The 20949-nt window shown below is 41.3% G+C and overlaps 1 protein-coding gene across 1 annotated transcript; it reads right to left on the bottom strand.

Annotated features, from left to right (window-relative positions):
* Positions 1-548: 548 nt before the first annotated feature.
* On the bottom strand, positions 549-9556 carry LOC116065976 (nuclear receptor subfamily 1 group D member 1-like). Its single transcript, XM_031321678.2, has 8 exons — positions 8893-9556; positions 3877-4188; positions 3681-3769; positions 3418-3562; positions 1661-2223; positions 1384-1569; positions 1069-1279; positions 549-978 (listed from the first exon to the last, which is right to left on the bottom strand). Exons 1-8 carry the CDS (start codon positions 8909-8911, stop codon positions 782-784), a joined length of 1722 nt encoding a protein of 573 aa, XP_031177538.1. The 5' UTR covers positions 8912-9556; the 3' UTR covers positions 549-781.
* Positions 9557-20949: the final 11393 nt, after the last annotated feature.

A 20949-nucleotide genomic window follows, 5' to 3' on the forward strand; every position in this document is an offset into this window, starting at 1 on the left:
GCATACATCCCATCAGACACGGTCTAAAATGACCAAAAGTTTCTCCCTGATTACCGCATACAAATACAATGCATATTACTCTCATTTCTTAAAAATGTTATACATTTCTCAATCACAAATGGGTGATTTTCATAAAGATTTCCACATGGTGACATGTTGTGAAAATAGCTTATGTAATTTAAATAGCGCATACACAAACTGTCCAAAACTGTGTATTAGACATATCTATTGCTATGTTATATATTTATCTAAGAGGTCTTCTCAATTTATGGAAAGTGCCCTTTACACATTGTAGCATGAATATACAGTAAGAAATCATTGTTGGTGAATGTTTGTACATGTTCCTTTTTCTCTGAGCAAGAGAGTGTACTTCCCTCTTGTTAGCTTTGTGAGCTGGGATTGGAGGACAAAGTCTAGGAAGAAACGACAGGCTCTCTCTTCTTTTTGGTCTTCAGCACAAACTCCCCCGAGGGAGAGGTGATGACTTGGTTTGATGTTGACTCGAAGAACCCATGGAAGAACACAATCTATGTTTTTAATGTGTTTTGTTTTAGCAATCCTGGAAGTGGAAGAGGTTTGAGTTCAGGAGCCTCCACCCTTCTGCTGTGCCTATTTCCTTCACTGATATTTTTTTCCCCAAGTTCGCTCTCTCATGGCATCAGACTTGGCACAGCTCCCACAGTGTCATGCAGAGGCCAGTGTACTGTGTGTGGCAGGCCAAGCTTGCATGGGGAGCAGGGAGGCTTCCCAAAGCACCTCCGGAAGCTTTAGCTCTTCGAACTCAAGGATCTATTCGGAAAGCTAAAAGCTTGTCAGAGTGGTGGTTGTTCAGCGTGCGCAGGTCCGGCAGACGTAGAAGCAACTTTGGGAAGAGGGTGCTATCATCTGGGCGGCGACTGGTGATGAGAGAGCGCAGAGCTTTTATTAGATTCTCTTGCAGTTGCTCCACTGCTCCAACCTCCACTATCCCAGAGCGATCTGGAGAAAAGGGGGGGAATTGGGTTAGACACGAGGAAATGTGGGCATACAGTATGTGCTTTGTGTACATGTATTACTATGCCTGCTTACCAGCAGAAACCAGCACAACAGCCATGAATAGAGCCATCTCGTCTGGCTCCAGACCCAAATATCCGAGCTTCTCGCTGAAATCAAACATGGCGTCCAGTAAGGAGCCCATGCCAAGAGCCCTAAGCGATGCCAGGGAGTATGACTGCCCATTAAGGAAGGTCACCGTCCTTTCCTTGGGGTCAAACAGTGAGCAGAATCTCACCATCAGAACCTGTGGACAGAACCAGAGCAGATTAGCTTTGGAAAGCATAGGAAAAGGAAGTTAAGAAAATCTCCCACAGTCCCTGCAAACACATTATATTGAGCTTGATGTACCTGGAAAGTGCCGGACTTGAGCAGCATAACCTGATCATGCTGGCTGAGAGACTGGAAGCCCGGGATGCTCTTTGCAAACTCCACTACTTCTTTAACAGCAGGGGTGAAGCATTGGGAGAAAGACTCCCACACCTCCTGACTGGAGCGACTGGCCGGAGCCACTGGACAGGAATTGAGTGGACATGCCTGCAGAGAAGAAAGGAAGTGTTATGGACATTGTATTGGCATTATATTGACAGATATTCACATACACAATATGGGGAAAAGAAAGTCTCACCAGCACTTTGGCTCCTCCGTTTAGCGTCCAGGGGCAGGGACTTTGGTTCTGGGAATCACTGGCTGGGTAACTGTTCTGATTGGCTGAGTAGGATTTGGAGGATAGGCGGCCACTGACGGGGCACTGATTCTGATTGGAAGAGAAGGTGTACTTGGCGTCATCGATGACAGTGGAGTTTTCATTGTTGGTGGAGGAAACAGGGCAGCTTGTGGGGATGTGGTAGCTCGCCTGCTCACCATGAACCGTGTGGTGGGTCTGGGTTGCAGAGTGCGACAGGGAAGGTTGCTGCACTGAGCTGTTCTGGAAAGAGGAAGCTCCGATGTTGCCGTTGCCGGCAGCCATCTTAAGTGGTTTCTGATCTCTGTTCATTAAGTTGCTGCGGTAAGACTGCGACATGGAGCCTGCACCTTCATTCGTCTGGTTCTGTGGACTGCAAGGGGCATCGGGAGGAGGGGACACCTCCATTTCCATGGAAGCCGATTCATTGAGACTGTTCATGTAGCTCTGCATCTCATCCAGTAGTCTCTGCTTCTCCCGTTTGGGAATACGCCCAAAACGCACAGCTGAGGAGAATAGAAGAAAGCATCTTCTGTTAGCATTTGCCGACATCAAGCATTGATATAGCTGGCAGCGCTTTAATTAATACACTGACAATTAAGATGTTATTTCTATGTGGATTACCAATCCCAAAACCTCTCTATTGTCTCCGACTATTCTGTGTCCACCACAGCTGTTTCCCCACAATACAGACATCTCTTCCTACAGCCTCCTCTCCAGCTCTACAAGCCTCCCTTCCCCCCTTTTTCAATTCCACCTCCACTGAGATCCCTATTTATAGTATGCTGCATGCTACACCACCTCCCCCAGTCTCTCCCTCTCATCTCTTGCTTTCTGTCTTCAAGTTGAACACTCACTCTCTCTTTTTTCTAAGGAAGTAGGTCACTGGGTCAATGACACTAAACATAGTGTCATTAGTAAACTGGAACTGGAAAATAAAGAAAGGCAGGTAGGAGAAGTGAAGAGACAAAGAGTTAAAGGTGGAAAAAAAAATTGGATGACGATGATGAAATTTACTTGCGAGCAGAGCAGTTATGTCGTCAAGACAAAGACGTGAAATAAAAATGGCTTCTGTCCATGTTCAGAAAATGAAAACATGTAAAATATGGTTATAATAAAGTTTCCCTTCTGTGATCTGATGCAGGTAATTTTTCACTCCCGCATTTTGGGTTTTTTAGGTCAGCTAAAAATGTTTGCTCCAGAAAAACCATGATTTATTATTACCTAGTTTAGCCATATCCCCAGAGATCGGAGTCCTGGGGTGAAATGATGCACTAGAGCAGATTAACTGTTGTAATATTATTTTAATTTCAAGTCAAGCGCTGTAGTTCATAGGGAAAGAATAACATTATGTCTCAAATGCCTGTTTGTTTATGTCAGTGTAGACAAAAGTAATAGGTAAAACTGTACATCTTGGTGGACGCACTGCGTATGCAACAACCTTGTGCCCCAATTTCCCAAAATAAACTACATTTGTCACAGTTTCTCCATGACTGATGACTACTGGGACTCTACAGCTCCTCTTGCCATAAATCAGACAGCAGGGTGAGGAGAGGGGATGACAGAGGGGAGCAAAAAGAGGGGAATGGAGAGACAAAAGAGACAACAGGAACATCTGATTCTCCATGTAACCCTGCATACATAGATACATTAATTCTTCTCTACACTAATATCTTCTTTAAAAAGACATTAACACTCACCATCTCTGGACATGCCCACGGAGAGACACTTCTTAAAGCGGCAGTGCTGGCACCGGTTTCGGTTCATGCGCATGATGACACAGTTTTCATTCTTTACACACATCTTGTAGTGGATATTCTGCTGAATGCTGCGTCTGAAGAAACCCTGGAGAAGGCACAAGAATAATAAAGGCATTGTAGAGTGTCTTTTGTGGCAACATGCATGGTGTGTGTACGAAATGAATAGAAAGACATGGCATAATACTATCTTTGCTGGGTCTCACCTTGCAGCCTTCACAGGCATGCACACCATAATGGAACCCAGATGCAATGTCCCCGCACACCTTACACAGAAGTACCATACCTCCGGTCTCTATGAAAGAAGCATACATTCATCATCAGAGAGAGAAGTACAGTAATATAGTGCTGGCAGGTAAACATAGAGGAGAACAGGAAGGAGGGAAGTGAGTGGGTACTTACTAGTGAACGTTCCAGTGAAACCACAAGGTCTTTTGGCCACTGTGGGATGGCTGTAAGTTGCCGATGATACTGTTGTTATTTGGGCAACAGGAGCACTGTTCACCTCAGGAAACTGGAAGACCAATTTCGGGGAAGGAGTCCCTCCCCTCCTTTCCTCTCTCTGCTTCAGGGGCCCAATCTCCTGAAAGAAGACACCCTCTGGGGATGAAGGCTGCGAGTGGGAGGAAGGCGACTGGGACTGGTATCCACTTGAGGGGCTGCCAGGACTCGGGCTGGCACTGCCGGACGAGCCAGCGTACAAGATAACCCCACCTGGAGGAACAGAGAGGGGAAAAAACTCAGTTTGCTGATCTTCACCTGGGTTGTGTTCACGTGCACAATGTGAGTGGGAGTGCAAGTGTTGAGCAATGCCCTACTTTGATCCAGTGAGTCTACTTGGCAGACTTTCACAAACGCACACAAAACCCTGATCATGTTGGGACAACAGAAATTTGATCTGATGAATAATTTAGAAAAAAAAATGGCAGAGCTAGAACAACAACAACTCTGACCTGGATATCTGTGTGGAGTCTTTCGGTTTCTAGTCTGTTAGATAATCAAATAAAAACTCTGTTTCTTGCCAACAGGCGTGTTGCTTTTACTATTACTTTGACTTTCTTGGAAGCCCATTGGAGAGTTATGTGAATAAATAATGCTAAACACACAATGATCAGGTAAGAAAACACCCTATCTCTTGGTTGAACGGGTTATTGAGCCATAACATTATAGCCTACTATGGATCATATCCTAGCTAAATGTATTTCAGGATACTACAAAGCAAATCTATGTGAATGGGAAACACCATAAAATGCTTATCACAATATGACTGAGTTACTACATGGTCACAATGATAGACAAGCCATAAACGGGCTTTTGTTTACGGATGTCACATCAAGTCAGAAATGCCCTATTACCCATCAAGACAACACCCATCTGCCCCTCCCCCCCTCCCCTTGTTTTGCAGACTGTTCTTCCCTGCAAGATTAAAGCATGCCCCTCACGTGCAGGCTAAGCCAGCCAGCTCCCTGCCTGCCTGCTTTCAGCATTGACTCTTTCCTCCTCTCCCTCCCTCTCTTCTTCATTATTCTCCTCCCCTTCTACCTCCTCCTCCTCCTCCTCCCTCCCCACTGTGGCTGCGGGCATACAGACCCATCTATCCGCCAGCCACCTGACCGGGAGCTCACATGGACTCTTGACACAGTTCCCGCCCGGCTCACAAGGCTCTTTGCGCAGTCTCGTGTAGACAACAGCAGCAGTACAATAACAAGCGCTAGAGCAGATCACGTTTGGAATAGAGAGGGCTTTAATGCCGTGACTACAGAGAGGGAAGCAAAGCAGGGCACAGCTTCCTTACGTCACTGTATTCCACAGAGTCACCAGAAACAGTCACGTTGTTGCTGGCCATTATTTTGACACTTTAAAATTATTTGCTTGAGTTTTTTATTTTTTTCACATTTCATTATGTATACATACCACAGGTGTTTAAGGATGGGAAAAGTGCAAACCCACCTAAACTAATGTACCCACTTTTATGGCTGACATAATTATTTTTAATTTAAAATATCACGTTACTAAAACGAAAAACAGTTGTGAGAATCTCTACTATTGAAAACATTCATGACTTAAATAGTGTATATATTTCTGCGCATTTTGGTGGCCCCCTTATGACGATCCTCGTCTTCTGTTCAGTTTGCTCTCCTTTTTATTTCTCAATTAGATCACTGTGTCAGGTGTCTAAAGACCTTAGCATAAAAGTCTGCCAACCACAACATTTCCCATGTGAGGAAATGGCATGTTCCACATTCATTTATATCATGCTGATCATGATTGCAGTTGTGCATGACTCAGACAGTAAAATAGTAATAATAAAATAGTAAAATAGCTTTTTTCAGATGTCTGCCTTATTCTGCCTAACAGGTTACAGAGCTTTCTAGTCTTACTGTAGTGGCAGTGTTATCTCAAGTAGTAACAATATCCTTGGATTGTCGACACCGTCATACTGTGCACGTTTCCTCTTGAACCTTAACCTTGAATCATCGGAGAAAAAGCCTCCCTCGTCTCTGGTGTTTTCTCCCCTTGAGAAAACACGTGCTGCATTTCTGTTAAGCTCTAAGTGCCTCCTTAATTCCACTGCTTGCACGTGTCAACACTGCATTCAAGGTACTCTGGGCCTGACATCTTTTGTAGTGGTGTCAGCCACAATATTAAACTGTGACATGCAGTTTCCTGTGTGTGAAAAATAAAGCTTTAAGGACATGTCATGTACCTTAGCACAGGGTCACACTGTCATATAAGTGCCACACCCGATTTCTACATTCACAACTGCATCTCCGCCCCTCTCCCATGAAAACATTCCTCAGGCTATTTTGTCTCCTAGTAACCATTTCCTAGAATATGGACTGACTGGGTGCCAGAGAAAGCTCTGGGAATATCATCCCTTCTGCACTCACGCACAGGTTACAACATGTGACCTGTGGATACACAGAGCCGTAAGAAGTACAGAATAAACACCTACACTCCACCACCCCTTCCTTTTGCCAGACCTCTATAAACTTCCACTCTCATGTGTTCCCAACCCCTGGCCATGCATGCATGGCAGGCCAACTGCATGCACATGTCATGTCTGGAGGAGAGACACCCCCTCTTAACTTCCAACTAGTTTGTCTTCTTTCATGAGAACATTTGCAACTGTGCATGGGCAGTAAGCCCCACTCCACGTGTAACAGCTGGCCTCATGTCATGTGTCTATTTATAAAGCACTTTCAAGAAGCATGGTTTCCTCGCAATAGAGGGCAACATTTGCTTTATATCACATAAGCCTTCAATTATCTTTTATGGCTATATAAAGAAATGTCCATGACTCCATTGTATGCTGTTCCAGTTTGGACTTTGAGTATTGTGGGTTCACCCATACATATATAATAGACTAGAAGTAACAGGATATACTTAATACTCGGATAGAAATACTATCTGACACCCAAATCAAACTGGGCTTTTAATGTGAAATAAAGTTGTGTGATCGTCTGTCAAGCTGACAAAAAGATGTGGTTTGTTATTAATGAAAAATTGCATCAACAATAGTTTTTTTATCTACAGTATCTATCTATTGCTCAGTGTCTGCAGAATAATTGTTCTTCATGTTGGCAATAAATTGTTATTGTAGCAACTATACCACCACTGAAATAAATGGTAGTGTGCACAGTAAGAACAGTTAAAGGTTAGTCATGTCACCCAAAACCTAGTTTGAATGCAACGAAATGTAGGTTAATGTGTCCTTTTAGACACCAAACAGTAAATTCACGTTTAATATGGCCCATCATAATTACTGACAAACCTTTGAAACCGGTTACAGTAACCAGAACGAAGAAAAAGGCTGCTAAACCTCTCTGACCCACTGACCAAGCTATCAGCGAAGAGGGATCCCCGTGCAAGCTGAGCGCGAGCAGAGTGCGCGCGGTGGAGAGGAGCGGTGTGCTTGGGAATCAAGCGCGGCACGTGGATTCTGAGGCTGTGTACACGTGCTGTCAGCTCGAGGCGGGGTAACTGCGTAATAAAAAAAAATCCGGCGCATGATTCCCAGTATATCACGACTGTTTCTACCCATGGTGCACTGGGCGAAGAGAGAATGAAGAAGACATGCGAGCCAGTCATAATGGGCATCCGCTGTTCAAGGACGTTGAGTCTGTTTACTGTTTGGTTATCATAAATATTTCTGTTGGGAAAAGCACATTGGACAAATCACCACATGATGATCATAAGTCCAGTGCATTATGATTATTTTACCTCGCGGTCTATGCCACTTAATGCTTGCTCTGACATGGTATAGGAGTGTATAATTAAGTAATTCACACAGACTTTAATATCTCTGTCATGATGACTCGTGTCCATTATACAACCAAGGAGTAAACGGCAAATTGTTTTTACTGATAAACTGGTTTGCTTGTTTTCATCATCCGCTATATTAGATAATGACTCAGGTCCTGGTAGAACTGGATGTTGTCTCTGAACTGTTTTGTTTTTTTCAAATGATGGCCAATACATGGATGGAACATTTGGCACCAGACACTAGTTTTGACTCAGTGGGTGTGACTGCTCCTTCACACTCACAAGTGTTTTGGAAAAAGTTGCGCTTCAGCCAAAGACATTACGAACAGCCAAGTTAAATGAATCACACACTGCAATAAATAATTCACTCTTTAGTCTCTACAACTTACACACCATACATTCGAAAATACAGAAACTCCGTCTAAACTAAAGCGCATAGGCTATCCCCGAAGGAGCGTGATTCACCCTGTCTGACAATCAATAAAGGCAATAATGTTAAGATAAGTGAGATGGGCTGCCGTGGACAGACAACGCACTCGGTCAAGGGGCGTTTAGGGTCGTGCTTTTTGTAAGTTTTCGGAGAATCGGAAGTCGCCGTGGAGACTGAAGAGAAAGGACTTCCCTCTTTGTGCTCTCACCTCTCAGCTCAGCTCACTCAAAACTCTCAACTGTCTGCAGCCCAGGAACACTTGGCAACGTGCCACATGTTACAGTTGCATTACAGTTAAAACCCTGCCCCATTCAACCCGGATTAGGCTATACTGTTACAGTGACATTCCCAAACGCTGCCCATTAAGTTCAAAACAAATCGGGTTTAGCTCTGCATATAAATTGCATAAAGTATTAGATGCATTAGACAGCTTGTTGTAAAATGGCATGCGGTGTAATAGGATAAAAAAACCAAAGACATCATCGCATTTATGCTTTCGTGACGTTATATTAAGCAGTTTTAACGTTATTGACTGATTCAAGTACATACATACACAGTGCTAATACATCATCCTTAGAATTAACATTTACAGAACAATATGTAGATAAGTGCAATGGCATCTGCTCCCATCATGCAACATTGTCTGATTTTAAATTACTGCTGTTTGGCACTGGAGTAATGTTTCCAGTGGATTCAGGCAAAATATATTATAAAGCACTTACCACCAGGACTGTGTTCCATGTTTCCTAGTAGGTCGATGTTGTTCAGTTGTTCCGTGCAGTTTAATTTGTGGACGTCTAATGCTGGACTGACTGCCTTTGATTGCTACCGATCAGTATCGTTGATATAGGTGAAAGAGTCCAGAACTGCCAAGGCATAAAGAATGTATCCACAAGCTCAGACAAACAGCAGTGTTCGCAGAGCATTGAGGTTGTTGAGAAAACCCGGACAGCAAAGAAAAAGAAAAAGTAAAAGAAATATTTTGAAAGGAAATTAGAGCAGATCTCTTGATCCAAATTATTTCCGAGGTGAAGAGACGGCACAGGACAGCTCGGCTCTCCGTCTACACACCTTATGATACCAGGCTGCGAAATAATATCACTGTTGCGGGGTTCTCTAAATTACAGAGGTCCCAACGCGTTCAGCTGCTTGCCATGTACAGTCACGATCAAAACATGATCGGAGTAGAAGTAGTTTAAACACTCCCACTCATCAATGAGCAACACGAGTCCTAAAATAACCCGCACGTTTTCAAGTGCCTAAGAAATGTGACCAGTTTTTTTTTCGTGTTCTTTTTGTGTCCCGTCAACCGCCTGTTTCTCGTTATGTAGGCCTATCAGGGATGTCTCTCTCTGTATGTCACGCTCTCTGAAAACAATTCACCCCCCTCCCTTCCTCTCCTCGTGTCCCCACTCTTTTTACTCTTTCTTGCCTTTTCATTGGCCGAGAGCCCCGCGTGGAGACGGCACATTGGGCTCGTTCGACTTTGGAATGCTGGTTAAAGCTCTACAGCATGTGCGCATGGCATGTGAGCTCGCGCTGCGCTGCCCTACTGACACACATTTTATGCTAATGGTTGCGTGGGCTCGGCGATTAGACAACGAGGAAACGAGGCAGAGAGAATCTGAGGAAAGAAGAGGTGTCACTCCTGCCTCGTCTCCCGATTCTTCTTACATTTCTGTTAGATAAGGACAGACGATAATGGGCTTTAATGCCATGATAGAACATTTTGATTGATAATGCTGGCAACGAGTGAAGACCAATAATTACTTTGTGTGGAAGGTGGGTTGTGCAAGCAATGCAATGCTGATAAGTTTATTTATTTTTTAAGATATAGGCCTAATGGAAATAGTCGAACATTAGATTTTACCTTTAGCAGATTATTTTTTTTTTTTATCTTAACAAACATTTTATGTAACATAATATGCATGCTTTACTGAGAGTAATGCTAATAAGTAAATGTCGTAAAAATAATAAATAATATACATGTATTTTTAAAAATTCTAATTTAATTATTATTTAAGACAGTAAAAGATATGATCAAATCAAGCTTCATTGACAGATTTACCATTTCAGCACAAGAAACATGAGGCTAAGTCGACAAAATATAATATAAAGATACCCCATGTCAGTTTGCATTAATGAAAAGTAGGCCTAATCAATAATGCCGTTTTCTGTTATTTCAGATTATAGTTTTATAATATATTACACACTATTTTAGAAACAATAGTATGCATAGTAAAATTGTGAGGATAATGTATGTGGTACAAATAAACACAATGTTGCAACACACACAAATATGATGCAATTTTACATAAAGAGATGAAATAGGAAAATATAATTATTTATTTGTATCAATTCTTATAGAGAGGCACAGTCCCTCCACTTCTGGTGGACTACCATGGGGCCTTAGCTTGGAAAAAAATATGTATGGTAGTAATGGCGAGATACAAATTATTATTTTATCTCATTTAAATTGTGCCATGAATTACACATATGATTCGTCAATTTAAAATAGAATTTTGCAAGTGAAGAAAGTCTCAGTTTGACGTAAAACTGTTGAAGTAAGACTGTGGAAATACGTAATAAGAAAGACTACACACCCCAAAGTCGCATAGGTGACGTCTCGCTGAAGCTACAATGTCTGTGTGTTTCGTACCGGGATGTAGTGTTACCCACAGGTCTTGCTTGTTCTTTTGCTTCCCAGCTGATAACGTTACATGTGTTGTGGAACAGAGCTATGCTAGCTAGCCAGTGAGCAAGCCGAGCAGCAAGCAATGTTATGTATATTGTGCGAGATGAGATATGTAGTTAACTGAGCGGTTTCACACAAAACTAAGTGGTACTACTACAAACTAACATTCTTCACTTGCTAAATTATCTTTTAAATTAACTAACATCATCATGTGTAATTTATGGCTCAATTCAAACAGGATAACAAAAATTGTCTCTCCAATGCGGTCCACTGCAAGGGGAGGGACTTTCCCTCTCTATTGCAAATGTATCACGTTTTAATATCTTTTTGTTTTTAAAGGTACAATATGTAATATTTATGCATTAAAATGTCTAAAAATGACTATACCTTTGTTATGTATTTTGTTGAGTTGTGGTCTTACACTATCCCAAATGTTTACAAAAATGTTCAAACCCAGAGAAATCTGTAATTTTATTTCAATAACATGGGACATTTCGTTTGGTCGCCTGTCAGTGCCGTCATATAACCTTTGACCCCTGGTCAAAACACGGGAACCCAGATGATATGTTCGAGAGTAATAGTAAATCATACAATGTCACAGAAAGAATTATACTTGGTAAACGTAATAGGCCTACAGCTTTTTTTCTGCCACACAGCATCATTTTTCATTGATTACATGCCACTTTGCAACAACGAAATACAGCAGAGACCTAATTTATTGATATATTTCAACATGATCGATCCAGCTTAACATTACCACATTGCGCTACGTTGACAAGTAACGTTAATGCTAATGCTTGATGTGTAACGTAATAAGGTTACAACATCGTTCAACATGCTCACAAAGTAATTTTTAGTATGATTGTTTTGACCACGTTTAACAGCACTGGGCTAACCCATAATTAAGTTTGCTATGTACCGTTAGCTGTATAGATAGACGACTAATCTAATGCTAATTTAGCCAGCTAGCACACCCCTTCTGTCTGCCTCACTCCAGCTAGCAGCAGCCACTATCATTAACGAGTAGTTAAGATTACAAAAAAGTGAAGGGGGAGATAATTCCGGACAGCTGAGAGATCTTTTGCACAACAACGGCCATTGGACGTCCCCACTGCCCCGTAGATTCTGCCACCCTTTCCAACCTGAGAAGTATGTCTCTCAGCGTCTTGAGTAACGTTACAACAAACTCCTTTCCCCCACCAGTGCTGAAAACATTCAAACGGTGACACTGACATGTGAAATATATTGTGATTGGGAGCTGTCCATGAGCGTAGGAGCAGGAGCAAAACGTTGCTGAAATATTACGTTCTGATGCTTTTATGGACTCCCTAAGGGCTTCTCCCTTGACTGTATGCCTCCACATTCCCCCGATTGCCTGCAAGCTTCTCCTGACTATATGGTAATTTCTCTACTGTGCGACAGAAAGTCGCGTGGTCATGACACAATCATGAGCCTATTTTTACAAAAACGGCTGCTACGGGGCCATAGCGTGAGATACAAGGTACTGGAGCCTTTTATACACTGTTGTGTTTCTTTAGAAATAAACAATGGACAAATAGAGTCTTTAAACGCTTCAGATGTAAAGTTATGCGCTGTCAAAGTGACGCCAAAATGAATGGGAGTCAATGGAATGCTAGTGGAAGGTCATGGCTTGTTAGCCTCAGAAGAGGTACGCTTTCCGGATGCTCGCTTACCCCCTTGGGTATACTGTACATCCATTGTTTTGATTGAGAGACCCCTAGCTGCAATTTCTTTTAACATATTGTGTAATGTAAATAAAAAAAAAACAAATTTGATTAAACAATTAAACAAAAAAGTATGTAATTATTTCAGTAGCACACTCTACACTTCACAGTGCTGGCAAGTTGCAACAAATAAAAAGTCTTCCAAATAACACATTAGAAGACACAGAAAGTAAGAAAATAAAACATTATACTGGGCTTTCCACTAGTGCCTTTCATGTTTAAGGAAAATCTGCATAAGCAGGGCGCATTCAACACGGAAACTGGCGCAGTCTTTAATTAATGAGTGGCCGTCTTTCCAATCATAGACGATCTTTGCCTGAAAGAGCTGGCACGTGCGGAAAGGGCGGTGCTCACCGTGACTCCCACCGCCCCTCCTCCCCTCCATCACGTGTTTTTTCTCTCCACAGATTGTGTTTGCTAAAAACCAAACTATTGGCCGGAACAGAGTAGATGTAGGTCAGAAGCTGCTTGGGCAAACATGAGCATCGTAAAACCGCACCGAAAGCACTGAAGAGACCGCCTGTTGCTGGCAGGCACACAGAGAATACCATTTAGGTCACGTAACGTTAGCTGGGTGGGATTTATTTTATTCACAACTTCTTATTCTTGATAGGTGAGCCGAATGAGAAACTCCTCACCAGCCTTCAACCTGTAGGGAATTAGGCTATGGGGTCACAGTGTGTTTCATAAGCAAGTCAGCCCCTGCTCTGGATTTTAAAGTCATCTGCTAGTAGTTTCAGTTACGGAGATCTAATGATAGAACATTTTCTTGTCGTGGACCTCCAACAACGTTTGTTTTTTACATTTTCATCCAAACATTCCTCCAGATTTAGCCTGCTACACTGTTATAATCCCAAACATATTACATCAACTAGTGAAAGCCAACTCAAGTTTGGTAATATGATATATTGACATTTACTCAAGTATACATTTTGAGGTACTTTACTTGAGTGTTTACATTTGTAGCTACTTTATACTTGTACTCCACCACATGTCAGACAAAGATATTGTAATTTTTATTCCTCTACATGTATTTAACAGCTGTAGTTCCTAGTACGTTTCAGATTTCGTTTCAACTTTACTTAGGTGATTCTTCCACCATTGTAGATACTTTTATTATGGCTTAAACCTGTATTAAAGACAAATGTTATTATTTTTAAATGACAATACAATTACTTCCTGTACATTTTTAATCAAATGTCAAACTGTGACACAGCAGGCCTGGGTTTCTCAGTCATACAAATATAATCTACACTTAAAGGAGTCATAATCTGCTTTCTAAACAATTAACTATTGTTCTTCTGTAAAACATAGTAGAACACATACATACATTGTTTTAAGCCACAGCTTCAAACAATATTTGATAAACTTGAAAATTGGATTGTGCAGCAGAAATATATAATATTTCAAAACAACTTAATAAAATAAAGCTAATCTCAGACATTACATCCACCTGTCCTTTAGGAAAGATTGTCTTTGTAGCTGAAGGGTACAGCATCAATAACTAACTTCAGCACAGGACTCATAAAACAGTTCATATTAGACTCCTTTATCCTTTTACATCTCTGTTAACTAAATAAAATGATGTTAAGATTTATCAGTACTGTTGGTTCTATAAAAAAGGTCTTTATTAGAAAATTGTTTAAAAACTGCCCTGTACTATTTACTAGTACAACTGGACCATTTCAAAAATAATTTATATTTATAAAAATAACATTATTGATAAACATGTATTCAATTTGTTTAAATAAAACCAAATTCTGGAAGTCATAACAATCATATTACCCTTATTGGCATATGCCATTGATGCAATGTTTTTTTTTTTTTAATCTCAATTTCCCGTTTACTGCTTGCTCCACTCTTTTCCACAACTCATATTAACAAAACAATGAGATACTGATATTAGTTTGCATTGAAGGGCTGAATGAAACTAGTTTGTTTCGGCATATATTTTGTGAGAAAATAAATGCAGTTTTCCTTAAATGTTTTATAATACCTTATGTCCCCATATCTGAATTTACCCAACATTTTTAAAGCAGAATGAATGAATAAATAAATAAATAATTTTGCTGCAGACCCCTCTGAATGGCATACATGGTTCCCTGGACCCCGCTGAGATCCTCAACACAAAATGTTCTTGAACCTGAAACCTGAACCTGAGGCCTACAGAAGATGTAATAAGTAATTGAACAGCACCTCTTTGTGGTGTAAATAAGCTGTGCAGCTTCACTTCTGGTGGACTAGACAGATGTGATTATTGCTGTTGTAATCAGGTTCATCTGGACATGAAGAGTTATTTGGGGCATGTAGTTGGTACTGTTGACTTTACCAAGTGTTGCATTGTAGTAAGTAATACAAAATGTGTCAGAGAAGATAAAGCTGTTTGATCATGAAAATAGTAACACTTGTTTTATTTTATATCCCCCCCCCCCCCTTGCTTAGTTCATCTGGAGGTTTGGGGGTCATCTCACCATGCCTATCAGATATTTAAGCAATAACAATGCCAGGAACAAAGGTCCCCACCCCTCCCCATTCCCCTGTCTGAGCTATGATTCCACTACGCAGGACTATTTATTTTCCACAAGGTGGCAGTGCTTGTATAGGTAAAGGTATGTGAGGACTTGGGCTTATTTTCAGTGGGTTGCTGTTGAAAATGTCTTTATTAGGAGTAACCCCTTGAGATGTAGCATCTCGTTTTCGAGGGGGTCCTTAACAATAAATAAATAAACAATACAATCATAATTAGACACAACAAAATGAAAACAGACACAAAAACAGACACAAAAAACAACAACAAAAAACAAACAAAAACAGACATCATAACCAGTCAGTCATAATCAAGTTTGAGGCAGAATAAGAATGAAACTGGATATTCATAATTAGAAGAGGTGATATCATGGTATCGTAGAGGATTATGGACAGGTACAGTTGATACTGTAATAGGAATTTTTAAAGGAGTGGAGAGATAGACTGGATCGAATGTTTACAGGTAAATTATTCCAATCTGAGGGGGCTTTAAACCTAAAGTGTGATTGCTATTTTATCAAGTTCTCCAAGTCCTCACAAGGTTTAAATTCAACGCTATCACAAGGGCTTTAAACCTCTGCTCACAACACTTCAGCCTAGGTGTGGATGTATGTATTTACATCAGCAAAGATGCAGGGAGGACTAAATTAGACATAAAATACATTAGCACTGGTGCTCTAATTAGAGTTGTAAGGCCATAGAAATATAAGCACCCAAGCCTCAGTAACTGCTTGGAGTATATGCATACACTGTGCTGAGGCGTGAGTCTTATCTCCCTCACACAAACATTTTTCTCTACTTAAAATCACAACAGTAGTCTACTGTCCTTGTCAGCTGGTTTAATGTTTATCAAGACTTCCACCTTCTCTTTATTGTGGTGAGGCTTAATTTGACAAATTTGGAAAAGCGTTTTGATTTTGGCGGCCCCTGTGGACAAAAACGGTAGTGTTCCCATAAGAGCGTCACTGCCTCGTAGCATATAGCTACAACACCGGAGGCTGTACTTTCAGGACCACATTTTCAGGATCGCAATTCTAGGACCCTAACTAAAGGGCGGGTCTTGCAAAGAAAGCGAGTGGGATTCTTAATAACGCGACAGGACCGCATTTCCCCCAAAAATGGAAGAAGAGCTCCTCAAGTCAAGTATGAGTGACATTACTGATTGTGAATAACATTATTTTTATTTGTTTAATGCTTACTGTGAAAACAGTTGGTGTCTTGAATTGGACAATAAAGTAGCATTAGCTGTCTAGCCGAAGTGTGAGTGAGTTAACGTTAGAAGTCTTAAAGTTCCCAACGTTACAATCATCGTTAGCTTCTGATAGCTTGCTAACTTAGCCTAAGGTAAAGCTGTATTATATTACTTGTTAACTTTATGACTATAATAATTAATTATAGCCAGCACATTACTTCAAAAGATGATAAAAGCCTGTCGTTAGGGTTGGTCTTCACTGTCAGTGTACATGAAATATTTAGTGTTCATTGTTATACTTGGGACACTTTATCATTACAGGTATTTCACAGTGTTTTTACACAATGTAGAATAATGTTCTTACTATATTACTATTTGCAGATAAATATAATAAGAATGTAAAAGGTTTCCATAAGAGACCAAGTGTGTTTTGGTGTGTGCTTATTGCACAGAGTTGTGTGCTGTCATAGAGAGGGGTTGGTTGAAAGTTCTCCGAGCGAGACACATCTGCATTCCCCAAACAAAGGAAACTGACGGATTGAAGGTTTAGCTTAAGCCATAACTACAGAGTACTTAAAGGTCATGAGTCTCGAGCAAAGTACCTTGAATAATAATAAGTGAAACAGGAGCAGAATGTAACGCTTCGCGTGAGAGCAAATGAGGACGAGACGTAACACAGTGGCCCCCACCCTGGCGTGTGAAGATAACAGTGCCTGTGCTGGAGAAGAAGAGGGGGCCCACGAAAGAAAGTATATGAAATGAGGGGAAGAATAGATCGGGGCTCACAAGGTGTGATAGTCTAGAGATACGTGAACTGGCTCTGGATTTTTGTCTGTTGCTAGGGAAACTTAGGCTGCGTCTCATTTCTCTGTCTTACCCCTTACCCTTACCCCTTCCCCTTAGTTTTGCACGTTCATGTGGGAGTAAGGGCTGTCCCAATACTCATTTTGATCGAGGGGTAGGGCTAAGGGGAAGGGGTAGCCTAAGGAGTAGGGGTAAGATGAGAAATGAGATTCAGCCTTAGTCTCTGCGTGTTTTGTGATCCCACAGATCTGTGTATTGAAAATCCGATGCTTGACTGATTAAACAAATGTATTTGACTTTGTCTTATTGTCTTATTTGGCTCTTGCTTAGGATCAATGTAATACCAATTTAACGAATGCGTGGGGATATATAGGCAGTCCCTCCAGGATTTCGTGATGTCGCGATCGCGGCCATTCACGCAAATTCAACCAATCACCGCAAATTTAGTGCGACTCGCAATTTTGACTAATCACTGCAACTTTTCCGCAAATTTGACCAATAACCTGAAGTTTCCCGCGACTTCAACCAATCCCAGCAGTCCCACGTGCCGTCAGTATGTGAGTCTGAGAGCCAATGACCAAGCGGGAGTGAGAACGGCCACAGGTTGATTATTTCCTTGTTTCTGATGAAGACGAGACGTGTGTTACTGACTCGAACATCTCAGATTTACCAACAAAACGTACAGCGAAAGACCGTGCAAAACATTTCAGACCGTCCTGCCAACCTGTATACATTTTAACATGAATGTACGCTGTGACGTTTTTTCTCTCTAAAGTCGCTGACAGCGGCTGCTGTTTCAATCCTGTCGGCTCTCTGCAGTGGGCGGGGCTGCTCAGTTCCCCCCGCGATTGACGCGCGCACACACACACACACACAAACAATCACACACGGTGGCTGCAGGAAAAACCAGAGATGAGACGTACAGGATGACCTAAATTGAGGACAGCTATGCTCGTTATTGTAAGTGCAATGATAAGTTAAAGTCCAATAAGTAACGTTACTTTATCAAACCGTATGAATGTGTGTCCCAGGCCAGGTTAGCAAATTAACTAACAATGTAAAGATCAACAAGCCACTGACACATATGTTCAGATTTGATTCATTCAATAAATTATTATTTTTTGTCTCAAACCCACCAGCCATTTTCATATTATACCAACATTTGCAGCATCCCGCGAAATCAGGCATTTTGGGCCGCAACAATCTCAAAAAAAGGCCGCGAAATCCTGGAGGGACTGTATAGGTCTTTTATTGGAGTCAGACACATTGTCCCCAAAGGGGGGGACACAGAGGAGGGAATCCCCAACAACAATGCTATGAAATCTTTATCAACTATTTACAAATATTAGGTAATACCTTAATTAAGAAGTAGTAATGAATGCATTTTTTTTAAAGTGTTACCAGTATTTTTATAACCCATCAGTGATTATGTCCACTTATTATTTCAGTGAAGTGGAGGAATTCTGCAGACAATTGGAAAAACAAATGAGAAAAGAAGAAAGACCACTCAATTAAAAGGTAAGAAAAATAATAGTCTGTCCCAAAAAGTTGATAAACCACATGCTTATATCAGCACTGCTCCTACCTTCTCTTTGTACAACACAATCACTCTAAGCAAGTGTTTGTATCAGCACGGCTTCCCTCTCTCTAAGCAGCAACAGGCCATTGCCTTTATAGGGCTCTCAATCAGCCCTGGACTGCACCACTATCATCCTGGGGGAAATTCTCTAAACATTTGAACAATACTACAATCTGTACAAAGCTAGACAGTTGTAATTATACTACACAGATAAAGAACACTTTTCTGAGGTATCCTGCTTCCCCCCCAATTACCCCTCAAATGCATAAACCAAACATGACTAATCGCTATACACAAGAAACCCCCATCCCTTGGTTCTGACCCCTGATGTCAGTGATGGCATCATCAAAATCAGAGCCATAGAGAGAGAGAAGAGTTGAGCCACTCTTTGATCTCGCTAGTTTCACGTAAGCCTGTATAGTTCCAAAACACACCGCGCTGTCATGTTCTTCTATGGGACTGACAGCAGCGATTGCGATATTGAATGGTAAATATAAATGAAAACACATACCCAACTACTTGTTTGACTGTTATTGCATTATTGCATATTTGTAAATGTCAGTTTTACATTTGTAGTGGTAGGGTGACAACTGAAAGCTATGTATAAGTATTACTTAGATACGTTTTTAAGTTTGAGGGAAAGCTTCACCTTCGTGTTAGCATGGGTAGCACTAGGCTACTGGCTTTAGTGGCTTAACCTTAACTTTTACCTTACTACATCTCTGTTTGAAATCAAAGACGCATGGATTCGCGGCCCTTTGCTTCATGTCGTTCCCCCGCTCTCTCCCCTTTCATGTCTTCATCTGTCCTGTGGAAATAAAGGCCTAAAAATACCCCGCAAAAAAGCTGACTTTTTAGAGATAAATGGTTCTCACAGGACAGCGATGGTACAAACGACAATATGACGATCATATAGAATATGATGCATTGCTGCAGATTATTACACGGCTTTGATGAATACTTGATTATGATTGGTCCATCACTGCATTCTATGGTCTGTAATATCTGACCGATGCCATGGACAGAGTTGTGATCATAGACTCTAGGGGACAATTCTTTTAATCAATAAAGCATTTATAAATCAATATTTGTGCTCATCCTGAGCTCTCACGATCAACGGATCAAAAAAGGGAGAGAGAGGGTGAAGGAAATGGGGAACATCTCTTAGCTCTTTAGACCAAAAAACATAAAAGAAACAGCTATTAGGATATATATATATATATATATATATATATATAACTGATTAGATTTTATATTTCAAAACCACGTTTTCTCAGTACCAGACGTTAACCCGTCTGAAGGGGTGACATCAGCCTCTAGGCAGACAGCTGGAAATATTGAAAGTAAAGCAATTTAAAAACAATGAAAACAGTGGTTGGTAAGTCCAGTGGCTGCAGACTTGGTGTGTTGCGTTGGAAAAACTGACACCATGGGTGAGGTTGGCAATGCTAAATTAGCCACTAGTCAGTTTATGAGTGTAGATGGGGCTGTGTAGATTTGTCCTTGTAGCTATGGGCTATAATAACGATATGCCAGGTAGAGGCAGAGGATGGGGGTGGGCTTCTCAGGGGTACAGGTAGGGTGATATCTTCTGGTATTGAGGGACCCTGAGCCTAGGATGTTGCCTTTTCTTCTTTCTCTTCTCTGTATATATCTTCCTCGTCACCAGCAATTGTTTAAGCAGCAACCGTCATGTTAGGAAAAAAATGAAATTATCACACGTAGGTCTCCATCACCACAAAGCCAAAACAGGATGTCAGAAAGGTTTCTGGTCTACACAGTACATGGGATCGGACTGCTAATATTAGCAACATAATCAACATAATCATTATTTCTAGATCTTGACTAGGTCTTGCCTGGTTTTCATAACCAGTTGCCAGGCAACTTATGAAGTTACTGGTACAGGCCAAGAAATAGTCCGGCACATAACCCCCCGTAAAGTGGCAAATTGTCATTTTTCAACATGACATCATGACTTCGCGTAAACATACACGCTACTTTCTTAAAGCCAAGTGGTGTGTTGTCTCTATGCATTTTGAGCTATCCGCGTGTATGTCTACGCTGTATACAGTGGACGGCAGTCTGCAACGTCACAGCGTAGCCACGTGGCGTGTTATTGCGAGGCTACGTGTTATCGCGAGGCTATGTGTTATCGCAAGGCTACTTGTTATCGCGACGCTACGGTTGGGTTTAGGAAAAGAAGTAAGAGTTGAAAAGAAGAAATGGTTGGGTTTAAGA

This window comes from Sander lucioperca, chromosome 6 (genome assembly GCF_008315115.2).
Source record: "Sander lucioperca isolate FBNREF2018 chromosome 6, SLUC_FBN_1.2, whole genome shotgun sequence".
NCBI classification, from domain to species: domain Eukaryota; kingdom Metazoa; phylum Chordata; class Actinopteri; order Perciformes; family Percidae; genus Sander; species Sander lucioperca.